Below are 22033 nucleotides of genomic sequence, written 5' to 3'. Positions count from 1 at the left end.
TGCTGTCGTCGATTGCATCATAATAGAGTAGTGGAGATAAGACGCTCACACTTGAAAAAAAAAAAAAAAAATACTGAGATTAATCGCTTTCCAAACCTTTAATGATTCCCATCCAAACGTTCTCCAAACCCCATCAAACCCCGCCATACTCCCTTCCTGTGAGACCTTTCCTTTCTTCCTTCAACTGATCTTATTCCCGCACCTAACCTTAATCATTCCCATCCAAGCGGTCTCTAATCTCCATCAATGACCCCCTATAGTACTCCCTTCCTCTTATGCTTTTCCTTCCTTACTTCTTTCCTGCAACTGAGCTTAGACCGCGCTGTTGCGTTTTGGTTGACACATCACCTATGCAGATCCAACTTGTTTTGACTGCTACATCCAGTTACACACGTTCCTCCTGCTACATTCCACCTTAAACGCTACGGAAGTATACGATTGAAACATAAAAGTGTCTCACATAACCATTCCTACGCTCTCTAAATCGCTAAATAAACGCTCTCTAAATCTCATCATTATCTCCCAGTCGTGCTTCCCTCCTCCAGTAGCCTTCCATGTTTCCTCAGTCATTCGCAAAACAACAAAACTGGTTCACTGCATGAGCCAAATTATATTGTCGTTCTCTTTGTTTTCATTACCGGTCAAGCCTGTGCATTATGTAACCTGGGAATTGGTTTGCTTTGTTATGATTTTTTTCTTTAATTCTATCGTGCAATGGAATAGAAACTCAGGTCACTCATCTGTGTGTGTGTGTGTGTGTATCTTGATTCTGTTTTAACAGGACTAGGTTAAGCTTGTTTAGTCTCAGTTTTTCTTTCTTTGCTTCGTCTTTCTTTCTTTCTATTTTTTTTTGTAAGTGGTTTTGTAAAAAGTGATATTAATGATTTTTTCTTTCTTTTTCTTTCTTTCTTCTGTCTGTTTTTTTATATCTTATTTGCTGTCTTCTTTTCTTCTTCTTCTTCTTCTTCTTCTTCTTCTTCTTCTTCTTCTTCTTCTTCATCCTAATATTATTATTATTACTATTATTACTACTTTTATTTCTATTATCATTATCTTTATTTTTTTTCATGGTCGTATATTGATATTTACATAGTCTTTCTGTGGTAAATTTAATGCTCGGAAAGTTTTATTTTATTTAAATTTCCTTAACAACTTTCTCTTTAAACTTTAGTTATGTGAATTGTTTTGTCCTCTTTATAGTGACTGCTAAGGTGTGTGTGTGTATGTGTGTGTGTGTGTGTGTGTGTGTACATGTCAAGTTTTTCTTCCTCTTGTTTGTAGGTGGATTTTATGAAGGAATTTATTATTGTTGTTGTTGTTGTTGTTGTACACACACAGACACACACACACACACACACACACACACACACACACACACACACACACACACACACACTGCTCTAAGTACCTTTGTCGGCATCTTTAGTGAGTAGCTTTTGTGTCATTAACGTCTGGAGGAGAGAAGCAACTGGATGGGAGGGGGGCGATCCCGTGTCTGTCTTGTGGGTGGCGGGGCGGGCTTTGTTGTAGCTGTTGGCGGCAAGATTAGACAGGACGATGCAGGACGTGGCGGGTTGAGAAGGTGGGAGATTAACGAAACATTTACATAAGCAATAATGGTTTATATAGCTAAACGTATTTCGTAAGGGAGAGTCATGTTGTAGATTAGCCATTTTTCATTCTTTTTTCGGGTGGTTTCGTTAGGTTCGTCACAGCGATACGCTCGTCTGTCCTGTGGCTTGTATTTTGAAACGCTGTGTCCTCTCATCGGGACTGTTTTCGAAGGCTACAACGATGGTTACGGAGTCTCATGTACGTTTATTTCCCTGTCAGTCATGCATAATCCTTGTTAATCAATCTTTAGAATCATTAAAATGTTTCTTGATAAGCTTGATCATTTCTACTGGAGCTTGTTCGAAGTAATCAACATGAAACATTGAAGTTTTTGAGAATAGGAGCTCGTCTGCTTTTTTCTTCTTCTTCGACGATGATGACGGTAATGATAATGATGATAGTGATGGTGATGATGGTGGTGCAGAATCTTTGTTAAACTATCAAAAGAATCACTAAAACACTTGAAAATCCGAATAATCATTAGAATCTACTCGAAGCAGCCATCGTGAGGCACCGAAACTTTTGAGAACAGGAGCCTCCGTCTACTGCTTTATTTCTTCCTGTACAGCCATCACCCGCATGTCTTCCTTCAGTGCATCCATAAACCTTCTCAAAAAACTAATAATTTCCTTTTGTACCGAGGTGCTTAGTTCAGCCCCGTCTGCTGCGCTGCCACTGAATCATTATCCCAAGATATCAAGAGATGCTAGAGTAATGAAAACTAATTATGTGATGTGTAATTTATCATTAAAGATTGCGTCATGCTGAGTGCGTGCATAGCATAGATTGAAAGTGATTGCACTGATGTATGGAAGGGAGGTGACTGGTAGATAAGGCCAGGCATGTATAATAGAGGGACTATCACGTGCTGCCCTGATCGCTTCTTGCAACTCGCTCCCCTTTGCTTATGTTCTGTGTGTGTGTGTGTGTGTGTGTGTGTGTGTGTGTGAGATTTACCAGTTTACTCGTACTCTGCCACACCTGCTATTTCGTGGTTCATTTTCGTGATTTGATTGCAGCACGACTGACATCCGCTATCTGGATAAATTACCAATATAGGGTATGAATAAATCAGTGGGGTCTCTCTCTCTCTCTCTCTCTCTCTCTCTCTCTCTCTCTCTCTCTCTCTCTCTCTCTCTCTCTCTCTCTCTCTCTCTCTCTACTTATTTATCTATCGGTCAATTTATCTACTATTCACCTTTTTTTTGTGTGTGTGTGTATCACATCTTCACCTTACTCTCTCCACGTTACTCACTTCAGACAACCCAGCTCACCACAACCTCGTGAGAACTGAGGGATCTGGTGCAATTTGTTCTTCTTTATGTTCCTTTGTGCTGTGCCACGTGCAACATTTAGTAAATATGAGTGAAATTGCTGGGGTGGTAAACTCACCACTCAGGAAAGTGCAAATGGATCACTTGCGGGCGTTTTAGTTTATGATAGATGATTAGCAAGTAAAACTTTCAGTATATCAAATAGATAACCTTGCAGAGGCGACGTATTCTCTTGTTTACATCTATAAATCAAATTTCGTTTACCTTAACCCCATCAGATTAATGCGTCCTCGTGACCTTATTTGATGATCTGTCAGATCTTCAAATCACTACCGTTAAAATTTCTCTTGCGTCCTTATCAGATGACCCGTTATATGAAGCACTACCGTTAAAATCTCTCCCTCCCTTTCTGTAGCCACTGAACTCGAGAAAAAAATATGAGAGACTTAACTCTTTCAGTACTGTAGTCTTCCTGTGTTGACTTTCAGAGTAGTGTCGAAAGTGGTTTGCGTGGGCATCACAAACACAGACACAGAGAAAGAAAGAGTAGAAGAGTAATTTTATGCTTTTGAAACTATGAAACTGTTTAAAGAAATTGCAGTACGAAAGTAAAACGTCTTATATTTTGTAGATGACTGGAGAAAGGAATTTGGAGTTGATGAATGTAGCGATAACTCACCACACAGATTCACTTGTCTTCATCGTTCATATGCTGTGTTGTAATTTATTCTAACACCGTTCTTGTGTGCAATTATTTCCACAACTTGTACGTCGAGGCAATATATGGAGCATTAGCTTAAGACTCTCATGCAGTCTCTCACTTTCCAAATCTCCAGGAAACATGTGTTCTAAATTAGTAATAATTTTCTCTTCAACTGGGCACAATTTAGGTTTGTGAACTGGAGGTTTGGCCGTCATGTGTAAGAGAGAGAGAGAGAGAGAGAGAGAGAGAGAGAGAGAGAGAGAGAGAGAGAGAGAGAGAGAGAGAGAGAGAGAGAGAGAGAGAGAGAGAGAGAGAGAGAGTATTCAAGGCATAGCAGACACAGGTGAAAAGATTAAGATGGTAAATCAAACAAACAAACAACCCATTAATGAGTAGCATGTTTAACCACACACATGTAAGAAATGTTTGTTAAACAATAAATTAATAATAAATACATAATGTTGAACCATCTGTGTCTAAAAATAAGTTAATGATCATGATATTTTTTTTTACTTTTATCATATAAGAATATGAAGCACTATTTTATAACTTATAATAACTTAATTAAACCAGTCACATACACGCAGACACACACACACACACACACACACACACACACACACACACACACACACACACACACACACACACACACACACACACACACACACACACACACACACACACACACACACACACCACTTGGGGCAGTCCCTCCTTCCTCCCCACACATTAAAATAAAATGATATATTGTTATTGTAAGGCTTTCATCTCAGGAAGTGAAGTTTTTATTCCTCTCTTTTTTTCGGTATGTAATTTTGCATGATATAATCTTGCATAAAACTGTTTCTTATCATGTTTGATACGTGAACTCTTTTGTTGTAAGTGGAAATACTGATAAGATGTATTGTGAGTAATTGTTGTTGTTGTTGTTCTTTATTTTTATTTTTTTTTACTTCTATTATCGTTATAGTTTTGATAATTGATTGGATGTATTCTTTTTAGTGTTTTTAGTTTATGTATTTGTATTTTTCCTTATTTGATAACTCGTATTTCCTAATATGATTATTTTTCATCATTTATAATTTAGAGTGAACTTCCACAGTCTGATGATGATGATGATCTTTAGCTCGTCTTTTTAGTCTTGTAGAAGAAAAAAAAAAAAGATAAAATAGTCATTAGGATCATCACAATGGTTGGCGTCAAGGTGCAGGGCCATACTTTCATTTGCTGAGGAGGAAGAGGGACTGCGGCGAATGGCCACGCAGTACTTCACAATACGGCGTGGGGCGCATCAACTGGTGCTATCAAAGAAACCAAAGCGCGGGAAGTCCGAGAAGTAAGGATCAATGTCGTAACCGAACCTCGGAAACTTCACCTTGGAGTCTAAAAGTTCTTCAATCTCAGGACCTCTCTTGCGTCGCACCTTAACCTCCGGGGGTGTTGGGATCACCGCTGAGTCGTGCCCATCATCGCCACGCTCGAGGACGCGGGTGGCAGGTGTGTAGGGCGGGTTGAGGCTCTTGTCAGCACGGTCGAAGGTCTTGACGAATGAGGGATGGTCGAAAGCGTGGCCAAAGGAGCGCGGGGTCCTGGAATGGTGTGCCTGATGGCTCTCGAGGGCACTGGAAGGTTGCTCCTGTGGGCGATATATCCTTGACGACCTGTGTGATCGGTGGGTGTGGCTGGAGGGATTTACAGATTTGGGAGCGTTAGGATAAAACAGCCGGTGAGTCTTTGCGGTACGGTGCGCTGGTGGTGTGTCGCTCCTTCTTGGACTGGGTGCAGGGGTGTTGCGGGGCTTCGTGATGGAGGGTATGCGTTGAGATTTTGGAGGGATATGGATGTCACTGGGCAGTGGGGTGTTCTGCTTGGAATATCCTGAAGGTAATTTTGAATATCGTGGAGGTGGGGAGTCCTTTTTGTGCCCTAGTTTGACGTAGGAAGTGACTGGTGGTTTATAGTAAGGCTTGGACGTGGTCACTGAATGAGGCTTGCTGTACTTTATGTATTTTGAGACGAGTGCTGGCTTGAAGGTGGTGACCGGCAGGGTCTGGGGCTGGCGACGCGGAGATGAGGTGGAGCGTGGCTTTTTCTTCGTCTTCAGAGGCACGAGGGAGTGAAAGTATTCCTTGACTTTGCGGATTTCCCTCAGCTCGAGCGTCTTGGCTCGGACAGGCAGGTACATCTTTTCATATTCGTCCCGCTCGCTGGAGTACTCGTCCCGGTGCTGCAAGGGACCCGCCTCCTTCACCGCCAGGGGCTCCTCGCGCGGCAGGTTCTGATACAGAGGGTGACTTCCAAACATTTCCTTGACTTTCTTGAGATCTGGTGCCGTGGAGTTGATGACCGATGGCTTACTGTCATGGCGCCTCCTCAGGGTCTTGATGGACTTCCCTTCCCGCATCCTGACGTCCTTGATCGCATCTACCAGTAGCTCTGACTTCTCAATCTCCTGTTGGAGACCTGTATAATAAGCCCTCTCCTCCCGTGACATGGAGCCTGGGGGATGCCCTGCGTTCAGGGATCTGTCTCTCTTCGTGGTGGGTTGAGGCTCTGCACGCTGCACATAGGAAGGGGTCAGGCGACTCGGGGCATGGTCTTGGTGAGTCGGCTGATGAGGGACATCGCTCAGTTCTGCTGTTGAGGGTTTGGGAACATTTTTGCCTGATGTCCTGTATTGGTCCTGAAGAGAATGTTGAGAGTGGCGCTGCGGCGAGAATTCAGCCTCAGGGTAATGCAAGGCACGGCTGTATGAGGCCCTGGAGGACCTGTTATCACTGATTGCTCGTGACTTGTAAATGTCTCGGAGGGAAGAGCTCAGCAGCGAAGTTTCGCTTGGGTGCTGAGCGTCGCCTGGGTAGATCTTAGCTGAATGTGAGTCGTATCGTTCTGGAAGGCGGCGGACCTGTCGACCTGTGTTGATGGGTGAAATAATGGGGCTGCCGATGTCAATGCCTTGTTGTTCTCTCCAGAGGGCGCTCGGTGGCGCCACAACCACTGTATCCTGGTGCCTTGACCCCTCAGTGATCAACGGCGGTGCGTCTTTTTCAGGTGCTAGCAAGAGGCTGTCTGGTGTCAATGAGGCGTGGTGCAGGGCAGCTTGTATCTTGTCTGTGCCTTGAGAGAAACTCCCACTGTTACCTACGACAAAACTTTCATCTTTGTGTTGAAGGAACTGGTCACTGGGATCTGAACCAAACCGTTCCTCTGTGGCGGGTACAAACCCCTCCTCTGTGTTTGGAAGGAACGTGTCCCCTGTGTCTGGAACAAACCTTTCTTTTGTGCCTGTAATGAATCTTTCTTCTGTGTCTGGAATGAACCTTTCTTCTGTGTCTGGGATGAACCTTTCCTCTGTGTCAGGAACAAACCTTTCCTCAGTGTCTGGAATGGGTCTTTCCTCACTGGCTGGAACAAACCTCTCTTCTGCGTTTGGAGAGAACCTTTCCTCAGTGAGTGGAATGATCCTTTCTTCTGCATCTGGAACGAACCTGTCCTCTGGAACGAATCTCCCTAAGTCGCTGGAAATCACATCCACTTCTCTGTTATCTGGATGGTTTCTGAGTCCGCCGAGTGGAGGCCGAGGCCTTGCATGTCCCGAGAAAGTCTGTGGAGAAACGCCCTGGGTCTCTTCAATGAAACCATCATTCGCGTCACTCTGCCGGTGTAGGGTGAGATCGAAGGGGCGGAGGGCATAGTCTGAGCGCTCCTCGGCCAGCAGGGACAGTGGCCGTTCCAGGGTGGTGGCCACGCCTTCGTCAGCATCGTAGTCGTCATAGTAGTCGTCATAGTCAATCATAACATCGTAACGGCGATCAGCTGCCGTCGGGATGAAGGGAAGGGGCGCTTCGTGGGTACCGTGAGGGGAGCGTTTGGGCACCAGCTTCAGAATCTCCATGTTGGCTAGTCCCGGCACCTCCTGCGGCAGCCCCGTCACTGCCGCCACCACCACCGCCACCGTCATGACCTGAAACAGTATAAGCATTAGTTGACATGATCAGAATATGATAAGGCAAATGATGGTGCAGCGTTACAGATACTCAGAATCAATCAATCATGTGAGGAACACAGTACTAGTGTCCCTATTGCGACTCTACAGCATCTTAGGCCGAGACGCGTCACCGCTGCACTCACACCCTACGCCACGCTAATGCACTTGTTATTACTTCTCCAATGGTGTGTTGGTCATGCCCCTAGAGAGGAGGCGCGAGTGACACTGAGGCTCACCTTTGTGTAGCTCGGAGTGTACTGACGAGTCAGGCGTCTGTGTGTACGTGCGTGCATGCGTACTTGTGTGTGTGTGTTTGTTTGTGTGTGTGTGTGTGTGTGTGTGTGTGTGTGTGTGTGTGTGTGTGTGTGTGTGTGTGTGTGTGTGTGTGTGTGTTAAGAATATTATAGCTATCTTCACTTAGAACCATGATGTGGAGTATTCATGTCTTTAGAAAGAAGATTATTCTGTTATTGCTTGCACAACACAGCACATGACCCGGCCTGTTCTTGCAGCATTAACTGGTGGAACAAGAGCGGGTCGTGCGGGGACTGTAAGTACATCTTAACCCAACCAAGCCAGTGCAGCTACTCACTTATTTATATTTTTTTGCTTTAATGAAGGTTCAGTCACCAGTCAGTGCATTAGTGTAGGAACTCCTGTGTTGTAACCTCACTAGTGTAACCTTAACATGCAAAAAATGTGTGTTGGATGAAGGTACCATTAGTAGATACTGTTAATATATTTGATGTGGTTTTGATGATCTTACTAGGTAGATCTCTCCTTTTTTCTCCTCCTCCTCCTCCTCCTCTTGCTAGACTGGGTTGTATTTATTACCTTGTCATCAATTTTATCATTTGTTATTATTATTATTATTATTATTATTATTATTATTATTATTATTATTATTATTATTATTATTATTATTATCATTATTATTGTTATGCTCATTGATGTTGTTGTTGTTGTTGTTGTTGTTATTCTCATCATCATCATTGCCATCATCGCATTTATTACCATTACTTAGTTAACCCATGTTTCTTATCAGTCTTGGAAATACATTTGTGACCACACATGGCCTTCTTGTTGGTGGCGCGAGGAGGAGGAGAAGGAGGTGGAGGAGGTAGAGGAGGAGGAGGAGGAGGAGGAGGAGGAGGAGGAGGAGGAGGAAGGAAGGGACGAAGGCTTCAGGAAGGGCGTGGCGTAGCAGAGCGGGGGGGGGGTGGAGGCGGGAGGAGGGGGGGGTCATTATTAACCCTCCACAGTGCATCGCAAATGGTGGTGGCTATGTATGCCACGTGGTGTCTTTGTTTGTCCCCCTCCTTGCCTTCCTTATCTCCTGTCCTTCACTCCTGTCGCCTGGCCATTCTTCATTCTTCCCTATGGCGATGTCACGGAGGTCCAGCCATCATCATCACTGTCATCCACCATTGTCGTCATCACCCTTATCACTATCATCATCATCATCATCATCATCATCATTATCGTAACCAACACCATCATTATGACTACTACTGTTACTACCACTACCATTTCTATCATCATCATCATCTTCATCATCACCACTGGTATGTACTGCCATTACCACTACTGCAGTAACACCACCATCGAGTCAATAGGGAGCTTTAAGATAAGATCAGACATATTTATGGGTGGGGATGATAGGTGGAAATAGTCAGGCATACTTCATACAGGGACCGCCACGTGTAGGCATGATGGCATCTTCTTAGTTAAATAAACTTATCTTTCTCGGTTCTTCTCCTCTTGTTTCTTTTTGGAGTGGCATTATGAATGAACTTTCTATGTCTTTATTTATTCATTTGGTTACCTAGTTATTTATTCATTCATCTATCTATTTATCTATTTTTCTTCTAAGCTGGTCTTCCTGACACATACAAAAATACAATTCCTTTCATTTCAGATGCAGAAAGTTACTCTTCTAAGCTCAGAAACACGTAAGTACTCTTGCATGCGTATCGCTTCTCATTTCAAGCCAAAGATAAAGACGATTTGATTCGCTTGGCTGTCTCTTGTACAATCCCCTTCACTCATCGACTCGCACGTGTCTCGTCCCGCCTGTCACAGACTCCCTTACTCCCTGGCTTATGCTCCTAAAAATAATGGTCACACTTATACATTCTTTCACTAATGCTCTCCGTAAGCCATCCAAATATATGATGTAAGTATGAAAAATGAGCTTATTAATGTATCTTAATGTTCTTCGGATTCTCTCTCTCTCTCTCTCTCTCTCTCTCTCTCTCTCTCTCTCTCTCTCTCTCTTTCTCTGAAAAACACGTAACTGTCATACGATCTCATTCTTATGGCGCATTCAATGAATCAGTTAGTTATTCAGTCATTTTTAAGTCCGTCTATCTGTCTGTCTGGTCATATGTTTATCAGTTTATCAGTGAGTCACTCAGTATGTTTATCTATCTATCTGTCTGTCTGCCTATCTGTTTGTTTATCCATCAATCCATCATTCAAACAATAACCGAAAACACCTGATTATTGCTAATATTTATCATGTTTACGCCTTCATTGTCTCATTCATCTGTCTATCTATCTGTCTATCTGTCCATCCATCCATCTATCCATCCATCCATATATCTACCTACTTACCTATCTACCTACCTGTCTGCCTACCTATCCGCTCACCCACCCATCCACCCACCCATCCATGAATCAATCCATCAGTCAACCTAAAAACAGCAGCAGCAACAACAACAACAAATAATAATAATACAGGCAAATATCACAGTAAGTTAACTCCTTCATTCCCCTCCTCCGTCTTCCTTTTGTGGCGCATATTGCGTTTCTTTTCTTTCTGCCTCGTTGGTGCAGCACGTGGACTCCCCTGCGTTGGTGTATTCATGAACGTTTCCAGAGCCCCTTCCTGTCGTAAATCTCTCATCCTGTGCTTTGTCTCTCGTATTCTGTTCCTGTCATAAATCTTCCCTTCTCTGTCTTTTCACTCGGTTTCTGTTCTTAGCTCTTTTTTTTTTTTTTATGGAGTAGGAGTAGGTGGAGGAAGAGGAGGAGGAGGAAAAGAGATAAGAAGGATAAGTAAATTTTACGTGTAAAGAGAAGAGGGAAAGTATAGAAAGGATGTGTATGTAAAGTGTTTATGAAAAGAATGCAGAACAAAAGAATATTATCATTGGTAAAGAAGGAAGAAGAGAAGAAAAATGAGAAAAACAAAATAGGAGAAAGGCGAGAAAGAATGTTACTCAAGTGAGGAAGTGTCTGGTGATGGAGGAGGAGGAGGAGGAGGATGGAAGGAGTTCTGTGAGGTTGATAAGTAAATGTGTTTTTGCTGAAAGAGAAAGCAAAGTTATCATCTTCCTCCTCCTCTTCCTCCTCCTCGTGTTTTCCTCCTTGTTCTTGTTCTTGTTTGTTCTTGTTCTTTTCTTGTTCTTTTCTTCTACTTTTTCTTCTTTTCTTCTTCTTCTTCTCCTCGTATTCTCCTTCATCTTCCTTCCTTTTTTTTCTCTCTTTATTTTTTTCTGGTATTCTTCCCGCCACTCTTCACTGTCAACAGGTGAAGAGGAGAACAACAAGGAGGAGGAATACAAGGGAATACAAAGGAAGACAAACAACAAAAGATCTTAGGTCGTTACTGGGCTGTGTAGAGGAGGAGGAGGAGGAGGAGGAGGGGGAGGAGGAGGAAGAAGAGGAAGAATTATCAAGTTTAATAAACTCAGTAACCCTTCAGGTGTGTTCACGTAATGCTTGACGAGACACACCTGTCCTGCCTATTTTAAGTAAGCCTTACACACTTATCCAGTTCACCTCAAGCTCTACCTTCCCTGTCTACCCCTCCCTTCCTGCACCCTGCCACTGGCCCTCCAGCGGCTCCCCTACCCCTCGCTGCTCCGCTACGCCCCCAATCTCCACCATAGCCCACCGCCACCACAATCACCACAGTCTCACCACAATCTCCAAAAAAGGAACACGTGATTTTGATGTGGTTACCTGCCCATAAAAAAATACCCCACGATATTCTAAGTATTTGATTTAATAAGAGAAGGAGGGGATGGAGAAGAGACGTCTCGTATTGATATATCCGTTAATCTGAAGGAGGAATACAAAGTAATACAAAGGAAAGAACAGACAACAGCAGTCTTACAGGGCCCGACGAGGCTGTCTGTGTGTCTGTACTACCACTACAGATTCTATGAGTTCGAGGTAAAAGGACAGCAAGGACGCAACACAGGGGGAGGGAGTCATAGAGTGTGATAGAGAAGGTTGAAAGAGAAACGTGTTACTTCAGCTAATACTATATAGAAGGGAAGATATATGGAGGAGCAAGGTGCTTTGTTTGGGTGGCTGATGTGAGGTGCTTATCTAGTCTATGCTTAAATATTTGAACCGTGTTGCTATTTACTACTTGTGCCGGGAAAGAGTTACAAATGTTAATGATTCTACAAAAAAAAAAAAAAAAAAAGTGTTTAGTTTCGTCACATCTTAACCGAGAGGAGAAGGAGGAGGAAGAGGAGGAGGAGGTGGAGGAGGAGGAGGAGGAGGAGGAAGAGAGCAGCATTATACTATTGTCTCAGCGATCTGACCCCACTAGGCTTAGCAGGTATAAAATCCAGGTTGTATAAAGATCTCGTGTCTACCTCACCTGCCTCACGTGCCCCGCCTGGCCGACCCACTGACCACCACATAGGCCTGGTGGTGGGTAGCCTACTTTCCATCTCCTCTCTATAATCCCTCCTCCCCATCTCAAAGCTTTATTCTATTTCATTTTATTTTCTATGCATTTATATTTACGTACATTGGTAGAGTGAGTTACATCAATTATTTTTACATAGATTTGTTACACGGGTTCCTCTTCCTTTTGTCTCTCTCTCCGTTTTTCCACCCTTTCCTTCATCCACTTCCTTCTTCATATAGCTTCCTCTTCCCTTTGTCTCTCACTCCCTTTTTTTTTTCGCCTCTTTCTTCATATCTTTCTCCTCCCTCCAATCATCCTCCTCTTCTCCCTTCTCTCCATCTCCAGAAATTTTACATCTTTTTTTCTTCATCTCTCTTTTCTCCCACCCTGTTTGCCACCTCCTCCCTCATGCCTTCTTCCATCTCTCAAATCCTCTTCATCTCCTTCCCTCACCTACTTTTTCTTCCTCTGTAGCTTTTGTCTTTCTTTCCTCAAACCCTCTCTTATTATTTTTTACTTTCACCTCTTTCATCTCCACCCTCACCTCTCCCTTCCTCCGTTCCTTTTCCTCTCCTTTAACTCGCTTGAAACTTGCTCTGTCATCTTTCTTACTCCCTTTCCTTCACCTTAAATCCTCCCTTCTCCCTTTTCCTCTCACCTATTCCACCCCATCCCTCATCTTCACCCGCACATCACTATCTTCTCCCTCTCCTCCCTCAACAACACCCTCAACACCTCAACATCACTATCTTCTCCCTCTCCTCCCTCATCAGCACCTCTCAAGATCTCCTCACACCTCCTCCCCTAACTCTTCCTCCCGTAACTCGTCACCATCTGTCTAACCGAGGCTCTGAAATTTATGAGAACGAGGGGAAAGTGATGGTGGTCCACAGATGTCACGAAAGTTAACAGGTCTTGCAGTGGATTAGACTGAGGAAAGTATGCACATGAGAGAGAGAGAGAGAGAGAGAGAGAGAGAGAGAGAGAGAGAGAGAGAGAGAGAGAGAGAGAGAGAGAGAGAGAGAGAGAGAGAGAGAGAGAGAGAGAGAGAGAGAGAGAGAGAGAGAGAGATCTTGTGTTGCTTTCTTGTGTGTGAATTATTAGACGTAAAAGACTTAAGATTGTTTTTTGTGAGTCTTATAGTGTTAAAAAGATAAGAAATGCACATGTGATTTAAAAAGAGAGAGGGAGAACAAGAAAAAGTTGGTGTGTTTTTTCTCTCGTGTGAATGATTACACCAGAAGTTTCTTGTTAAATGGCTTAAGATTTTGTTTGATTTATTTACTTTCTTTTGCGAGTCTTATAAACTTAAAATGATACTGATATGAATAAAAGAAGAGAGAGAAGTTATTGTTTGCTTCTTTTTTTTTGTGAATTAGCGAGAAATTTGCTTGGAAAAATAAAAGACGTAGAAAATATAGGACTTGTGAATGTGCTTTCTTTAATTGGAAGTTCTAAAGACAGAGGGAATTGTCTCCAGCTTCGTTGTTGTTGATGTTGATTTGTTCACTAACTTTTTTGAGTCATAGTTTATTTAATCGTTATAGTTTGATCTTAATTTGTTAAGGATTAATTTGTTCATTGATTTTTTTTTTCGAGTCATAGTTCTCGTGGTCGTTGTACTGAAGTGAGAAAATATAAGGAAAGTCATATATTTGTATTCCCAAGGTAGTTTTATTGTTATTTATAATTTATTTACCTCTTTTTAGTGTAAGCATTAATGGAGGAGAAACTTATGAAAGACAAACGTGTATTTTTAAGTTATAGTTCCAGTAAGCACATTTAAAACCATATATATATTTTTTTCTTTTTGTAAGTTTGGCAAAAGAATGACCGAAGAAATATATTGGCACACGTACACATAGAAACAAAGAAAGAATGATAAAGAAAAAAACAGAGACGAGAAAATATTTAACCAACAATGCATAGTTAAACCTTTCTCGTCACCACTCCCTTCCCTACACATAAAAAAAAAAAAAATAGATAAATAAAAAATAAATAAATAAAGACGCGAAGAATAAGAATTGAAAAGAAAACGAAGAATAGTGTTATGTTTCAAGGCATACTTAAAAAAAAAAAAAAAATAGGCAGCAGTGAACTACCAATGGGAAAATGTGTGTTGTCTTTTTAATTCTCTTCAGCAGCACTTAATTTCTTGTTTTCTTTTCGTGTTTTTCTGTCTCTGCTTTTCCCGAACCTGAAGATGTGAGAAGACTGTTTGCTTTAATTTTTTTTCTCTCTTTCTTTTTATCATGTTGCGTTTGTTTAATGTGTGATTGTTCAGAGAGAGAGAGAGAGAGAGAGAGAGAGAGAGAGAGAGAGAGAGAGAGAGAGAGAGAGAGAGAGAGAGAGTTTTGCTTTCATGAGTATACATTTTCTTCATTTGGTTTAATATGCTTTTTCTTTATTTTTCTTTCTTTTGACCTAGAATTCTGATTTTCTCTCATGTAATCAGAAGTCTCTCTCTCTCTCTCTCTCTCTCTCTCTCTCTCTCTCTCTCTCTCTCTCTCTCTCTCTCTCTCTCTCTCTCTCTCTCTCTATCTATCTATCTATCTATCTCTTCTCCTCTCTATCTCTTTCCCTGTATCTCTCCTTCTCTATTTTTACTCAGTATAAAAACATGATACTTTTTTCGTGTGTGTGTGTGTGTGTGTGTGTGTGTGTGTGTCAAAGTGTGAGTAAATGTGTGCGCCTGCATGTGTTTGTGCGTGTGTGTGCGTGCGTGCGTTATGCTCACACACGCAATATGTTCCTGCAATCTTGATATCAACGGGAGACGGTGACTTAACTTCGATGTAACCTGGAGCATTGGTGAACCATCCTGAGACCCACCGATGCTCCACGCTACTTGCTTAGGGCTTTGGGAGGTCACCGGCCTTATCGAGCGTGGTGTTGGTGGGGGCCTGAGGCAGGAGAGGGGAGGTGCAGAAGTGGAAGTGGCTTAGGAGAAGTGGTGGTTGAAGTGGCGGGTTTTCGAAGACTGAGAGAGAGAGAGAGGTGGTTGGAAATAGTCGGAGTGAAGAGAGAGAGAGAGAGAGGAGAGAGAGAGAGAGAGAGAGAGAGGAGAGAGAGAGAGAGAGAGAGAGAGAGAGAGAGAGAGAGAGAGAGAATGGTTTGGGAATGGAAGTGAAGAGCAAGTGATAGAGTGAGTGAGAAGAGCGACGGAATAAGAGAGAACGTTTTAGGAAAGTGAAGAATAAGTAAGACATGAAATTGAATAAAATGAGAATGAAAAAAAAAAAAAAATCAAAGCGGAGATAAATTCAGTTAATATTTAATCTTGTCTTGAAACAGTTTAAACTTTCGGAAGGGAAGAGAAAAATAGTAACTGGCTGAGGCGCGCGCGTGTGTGTGTATGTGATGTGTGTGTTTGTAGGCACGTGGCATACCAGTGATTATTCTTAACGTCTGTACGCAACACGAATGCTGCTTTAGACAAACTTACATTCGTCTGGAAGAGAATAACAGCAAAAGTCCTTTTAGTTATTGAGATTATACCTAACCTAGTTACAACACACAAAGAAGATCAAAAACTGAGCCTCTCTTGTTTTGTATTCATTATTTGACCACGTTTTTCCTTTATGTGTGTGTGTGTGTGTGCGTGTGTGTGTGTTACCGTAGTCGTGTCGGGGAACAGTTCACCAGTAGATTAAGGTACTAAGGTATTTATGATGGAACTTTATATCCTTCTGTCTAGTGAAGCAAAAGGTACTCAGGTCACGTGTAAGAGTAACAAATATTAGGACTCCTTTCCTCTCTCTCCTTGTGTGTCCATCCCTTTATCTATTTTTTTCTTTCTTTGTATCTGTTTCTCTCTATCTCATCTCTATCTCTTTCCCTGTATCTCTTTATCTCTATATATATCTTTCCCTGTGTCTCTTTCTTTACATTCTCTCTCTCTCTCTCTCTCTCTCTCTCTCTCTCTCTCTCTCTCTCTCTCTCTCTCTCTCTCTCTCTCTCTCTCTCTCTCTCTGCCCCCTCCCTCGTTCATTACATTCAAGATCTTATTTTGCTAAAGATTTCGTAATATTTCTTACATGTACCAAACTTTAGCCGGTGTTATTTAAGTCTTCAAGGGTGTTTTCATGGCTCTAGCTGTAGTTTAACAAGTCTTCTGCATCTTCAATGGGAAAAACGCTCACGGGAATACGACGAATCTTCCCCGTGACCTTTGCAAACAATTCTGATGAGAGAAGAAAGCGTTTAAGAATACTTGCGTTCAGTAACATCTGGAGGTACACTCTATCTCTGCCAAATTATTTATAAGTTATAATCCAAGGTCTTGTTCTATATTTAGTTAAACGTTTATATCTTGTCTCCTCCTCGTTATAATGCTTAAGAGATAGAGAGAGAGAGAGAGAGAGTTTTCACTTATTTACTCATTAATTCACTCAATTATTCATTCACTCTTTCACTATCTCCCTCTCTCCCTCACTTACCCACCTAACCCATCCATTCACTCTCTCCTACACTCAATCGCTCACTACCATTCTGTCTTCCCGTCCAATATGGCTGGGAAATAGACGGGGAGGACCCTTGCTCTAAAAGAAATGCAAAGGATGAGGAGATGAAGATGCAGTGAACGGAAAAAGCTGGAGGAGACTTGTACGTGGCGCTAACTGGGAACTGCACTTGAGCTATAGAGAGACAAGGTGCATGACGAGAACGGTTGGTTTGCTTGGCTCACCTCTATCCTTACTTGAGCAGCCAGTCAGCCAGATACGTACGTACATGTTGCTAAGTCAGACAACTCCAGCTGCATTCTTGGGACGGAGAGAGAATAACATGATGAGGTGCTTGTAATCCACCTCATGCGTCTCGTTGTGATGCCAAGAGATGTTCTGGTGTTTGTGTTTTCATCTCATTCACTCACCCACTCATTCACTCACTCACTCACTCACTCAATCACTCAATCACTCACCAGTCACTTGGAACCGTTATGAATCAAGAGATACCAAGAGATATTCAAGAGATTCTGGTGCTCATGTTCTTTACTGACTGACTCACTCACTCATTCACTCACTCACTCACTCACTCACTCACTCACTCACTCACTCACTCACTCACTCACTTACTAACTCACTCACTCACTCACTAACTCACTCACTCACTCACTCACTCTCTCACCAATCTCACTTACGCACGCTTATTCCAGTCAATCAGTTAGTCAGTCAGTCGCTCATTCACTCAGGTCACTCACCAGTCTCATAAAGGCCATAATGGTGACTCAGAGCGGCGATCCTCCTGACGAAGGTGATGTAGGTAGTCTGCCGATACCCTCTGTGTGTTTCCTTGTGGTGGCGACGCTCGGGCTGCTTCTCTCCTCTCTCCTGTCTAATTTACCTTCTTTCTTTCTTCGTATTAGTAATCTGGTGTGCGTGTGTGTGTGTGTGTGTGTGTGTGTGTGTGTGTGTGTGTGTGTGTGTGTGTGTGTGTGTGTGTGTGTGTGTGTGTGTGTGTGTGTGCGTGTGTGCGCGCGCGTCTGTCAGTCTTTCACGTGCAGCTCTTCATTGTTTTTTTGTTTTTTTCACTTGAGGTCTTGCTAAGTCTTGGTTTGGTATTCCTGGCACACCATCCGACTTCACAGCTCTCTCTCTCTCTCTCTCTCTCTCTCTTCTCTCTCTCTCTCTCTCCTCTCTCTCTCTCTCTCTCTCTCTCTCTCTCTCTCCTATCGAGTTAGTGCAAATCTCGCTCACTTTTTTTCTTCTTCTCTATCACCTTAAGTCACTCTTGTTTCTTCTTTTTTCTTCTTTCTTAACGTCTTTGTCCTTTTCTTTTATCTTACTCTCTTAAGTCTGGTCTTTCGAAGCTTCTCTCAAATGCTAATTAACCCAAACAGCTTGTAAATTCACTCTTCTCGCACGTCCTCTCTTACTAATCCTTCTGTCTATCTGTCTCTCTTCGTATCTTGTTTCCTGCCTTTCGTCCTGCAAGTAATGAGACCAGTGCGTTAGGAAGTCACGCCAAACACTTGCACTTGTACTAATATTCTGTCTCCGTCTGTCTTTTGTCTCAGTATCCTTCAGTCATTGTAGTTGAGTGCACTAGTTAGTCACTCCAAGCATTTCCACCATTACTTCTGTCTGTCTTAACGTGGCAAGCCTCTGTCACTCTTGACGCTCCCACTTTACATTATCCGTGTTTCTTCCTTCGTTTCTATCTGCGTCAAGCCAAAGACGTGTTAAGAATCGCTCACTCGAAACGCTCCCATTACTTCTTCCGTCTGTTTTCCTTCGTCTGTCTCTCCGTCAAACCAGAGACGCCGCAACGCTTCCACTGCCTCCTCCGTTTAAAGTCCTCCTTCACCTCTGCCTCTCAAACAAAAGACCTCAACGCGGCAAGCTCACCACGAGACTGAGCATCGAGGGGACCTGCCAATGATCTTTACGCGAAAGCTGGGGGAAACCTGGCGTGTTTGTGGCGTCCCCTGGGGCTGACAAACTGAGGGGGAGGAGAAGGAGGAGGAGGAGGAGGAGGAGGAGGAGGAGGAGGAGGAGGAGGAACAGTAGCAGCAGCAGGAGTTGATTCAAAGGCTCCGTTAATAATCTACTGGTTGTGGTGATGACGTTGTGATTTACGGGGAAGGAGAGGCAAGGGAGAGGTAGGGCAGGGGGTTGAGGCAGGGGGTTGAGGCAGGGAGTTTTAGTATCAGTAGGTGTAATGACTAATGGTAGAGGGGAGAGGCAGGAGGGGGGAAGGAGAGGGGAGCTATGAAGGGGTCATTTTGAGGTTTGTAAGTGTAATGAGATGCTAGAGAGTACAGGACGGTAGCAGAAATGTAGTACTGGTGGTGGTGGTGGTGGTGGTGATAGTGGTCGTGGTTGTGGTTGATTATTCATATATTACTGAGTTTAATATTCTATGATCCCAATGTTTTCTGAAAGAGAGAGAGAGAGAGAGAGAGAGAGAGAGAGAGAGAGAGAGAGAGAGAGAGAGAGAGAGAGAGAGAGAGAGAGAGAGAGAGAATCACATAAACAAAAAAAAAAAAAAACTAACAACAAAAACGGTAATGCAAGGACACACATATATAGAAAAAAACAAACGAAAAAAACAAGCAAACACAAAATACAATAAATAAACAAACAAAAAAAAACACAAACAAACAAAGAAAAAAAATCACTCACACCTGCCAGAACAAAACAATTAAACAAAAAACACAACCAGACAAACAAATCATGGAGTCAGTGTCTCAAGATAACAGAACGAGCAAGCGAGCCAGCGAGGCAGCCAGCAAGTCACGGTCAGGGAGTGGCGCCGCGAGAGTGGGAGGGAGTGGCTGTGACTGACTGAGTGGCTGGCTGACGGGTGGCGGGCGGCGGCTAAGTACAACAGGTGTCTTTAAGAATCTGGAGCACCACCCGTCTTCCCTCCCCTTGATCACTATTCACTGGCCCAAAACACGGAGAGAAAACAGCATATGGTCAACTACAGAGGCCGGGGCGTGTGTTTGTGTGGTGGTGACGGATGGGAGGGGAAGAGGAGACGAAGGCCAGGGTGGAGTGGGTGGGCAGGGAGGGAGGTAAAAAGAAAGAGATGATTGGGGAAGGAAATGCACAGGTGTTTGAGTTGACTTTGTGAGGTAAAGAGAGGCAGAGAAAGAGGGAGAGGATGAGGAATGATTGCACGTGTTGAACTGGGAAGTAAGTGTGTTAGTAGTGGTGCGGCTGATTGATGAGAGAGAGGGAGAGAGAGAGAGAGAGAGAGAGAGAGAAGAGAGAGAGAGAGAGAGAGAGAGAGAGAGAGAGAGAGAGAGAGAGGGGGGGGGAAGCGGAGGAAAAGGAAGAGGTGGATTAGGAGAGTGGAGGAAGAGGAGAAGGAGGAGTGGAAAGACTGTCTAGAGAATAAAAGGTATGGCAGAGAGAGAGAGAGAGAGAGAGAGAGGAGAGAGAGAGAGAGAGAGAGAGAGAGAGAGAGAGAGAGAGAGAGAGAGAGAGAGAGAGAGAGAGAATGAATGAATTAAGACCAAGAATGAGAACGAGAACCAGAGAGACCTATAAAACTATAGCCAACATTACACACACACACACACACACACACACACACACACACACACACACACACACACACACTACAACAATAACTCACAAAACCCAAATAATTCACTAAAATGTCTAACAGTTGGTTCCTACGTCTTCCCTTGTCCATTAACTCCTTCCTCACCACGGGGCGCCCTCACTTCCTCCCTCTTGACGTGACGCGGAGGCCGGGAAAGTGGAGACTGACTTGAGAGCCACTGGTCCACATTCTGAAACACTTCACCACCACTACACTCAAAAGGCTCTAGTTGAAGTGACACGGGGGGTTTTAAGGGCGTTTTTAGGGTTCTAGTAACAGATTAACAAGTTTCCTATATTATTAGCTGGAGAAACACTCAAGAGAACCCGGGTAATCATCTCTGTGGCCTTGAAAAATAGTCGTGGTGAGAAAGCAAGTCGTTTCAAAATACTGGCCATTCATTGTCAGTGCTCCGGGTGGTGGCTTGACAAGTAAAAACCTCCGTTATTGACTCTCTCTCTTTCTCTTGCTCTTTCTCTGTAAGTGTGTGCCTCTTTTCAGTAAATAATGATGCTAAGTTACCAGCTGTAGATATATTTTAGGTCGCGTTGCCTCAGCTACCTGGATTCTCTCTGTGGCTGTGTGTTATTCTTCGTGTTTTGAATGTGTATTATTAAGTTGCTGTGTGGAGGAGTGAAGGAAGTGCGTTAGTGGTAGTGTGACTGATGCAAGGAGAGAGAAGGGGGAGGGGAATGAGGAGGTGGGCAGGAATGACTGTTTGAGAAAGAAGGAGAGAAAGAGGAAGCGTAGGAGGAGGATGAGGAAGGAAGAAGAGAAGTGAGTAAGAGAATGCCTATAAGATAAAGGCTGTGCCAGAGAGAGAGAGAGAGAGAGAGAGAGAGAGAGAGAGAGAGAGAGAGAGAGAGAGAGAGAGAGAGAGAGAGAGAGTTCACCCATGGATATAATATTAACTAACGACAATAATAGCAACTAATGAAATAGCCCAGACACTTAAACAAAAGAAGGTTTAGCTAAAGACAAGGCGAACCGCTCACACACACACACACACACACACACACACACACCCACCACCCACCCACCCACCCAAACCCACCAAGTTCTCCACCTCCACGCCAACCACACAACTAGAGGATCAGCTTCATTAATGCCTATGTGTGTGTGTGTGTGTGTGTGTGTGTGTGTGGAAGTCTGATTGGATGGTGGTAGTAGTAGTAGTAGTAGTAGTAGTAGTAGTAGTAGTAGTACAAGTAGTAGTTGTAATATTTGCTGTAGTAGTTATTGCTTCTCTCCTCATCTGTTTCCAAGTAGAAGTGAACGATGAATCCTTAGCGAGATTTATTTTTCGTTTTATTTAATGATTTAACTTTTTTTATTTATTTATTTATTTTTTTACCGGGGTATGAAGTGTGACTACGTTTAAGCAGTTATGTAATCCGTCAGCCAATGAATGGATTAATCAGTCAATCTATATATCAGTCAATCAATCTATCTACCTATGTATGTATATTTCTACCACTTTTGTCTTCCTATTCTCTATCTATCTGTCTATCCATCTACTATTTCATTAATCGATCTATCAGTAACACCACCATCATCACCGCCACCACCACCACCACCACCATCATACTCGTGTCTCCAAGGCCTCATCAAAAGTGGTCTGTTCTTGAGACATCTGCTGCAGGGTCGTGGTGGGATCAGGGGAGGTGGTGCAGGGGTCAAGGCTGTGAGGGGTGGGGCCACGCATGGGTAAACCCGGAGTCTGGATGCAGTGTCGCCATCTT

At 43.2% G+C, this 22033-nt stretch overlaps 1 protein-coding gene across 1 annotated transcript; it reads right to left on the bottom strand.

Annotated features, from left to right (window-relative positions):
• Positions 1-3969: 3969 nt before the first annotated feature.
• Positions 3970-17610, bottom strand: LOC135106039 (serine/arginine repetitive matrix protein 1-like). The gene is made up of 2 exons (XM_064014834.1): positions 17437-17610; positions 3970-7558 (listed from the first exon to the last, which is right to left on the bottom strand). Exons 1-2 carry the CDS (start codon positions 17452-17454, stop codon positions 4886-4888), a joined length of 2691 nt encoding a protein of 896 aa, XP_063870904.1. The 5' UTR covers positions 17455-17610; the 3' UTR covers positions 3970-4885.
• Positions 17611-22033: the final 4423 nt, after the last annotated feature.

This window comes from Scylla paramamosain, chromosome 12 (genome assembly GCF_035594125.1).
Source record: "Scylla paramamosain isolate STU-SP2022 chromosome 12, ASM3559412v1, whole genome shotgun sequence".
Classification (NCBI taxonomy): domain Eukaryota; kingdom Metazoa; phylum Arthropoda; class Malacostraca; order Decapoda; family Portunidae; genus Scylla; species Scylla paramamosain.
This window is presented reverse-complemented; position numbering and strand designations above follow the sequence as displayed.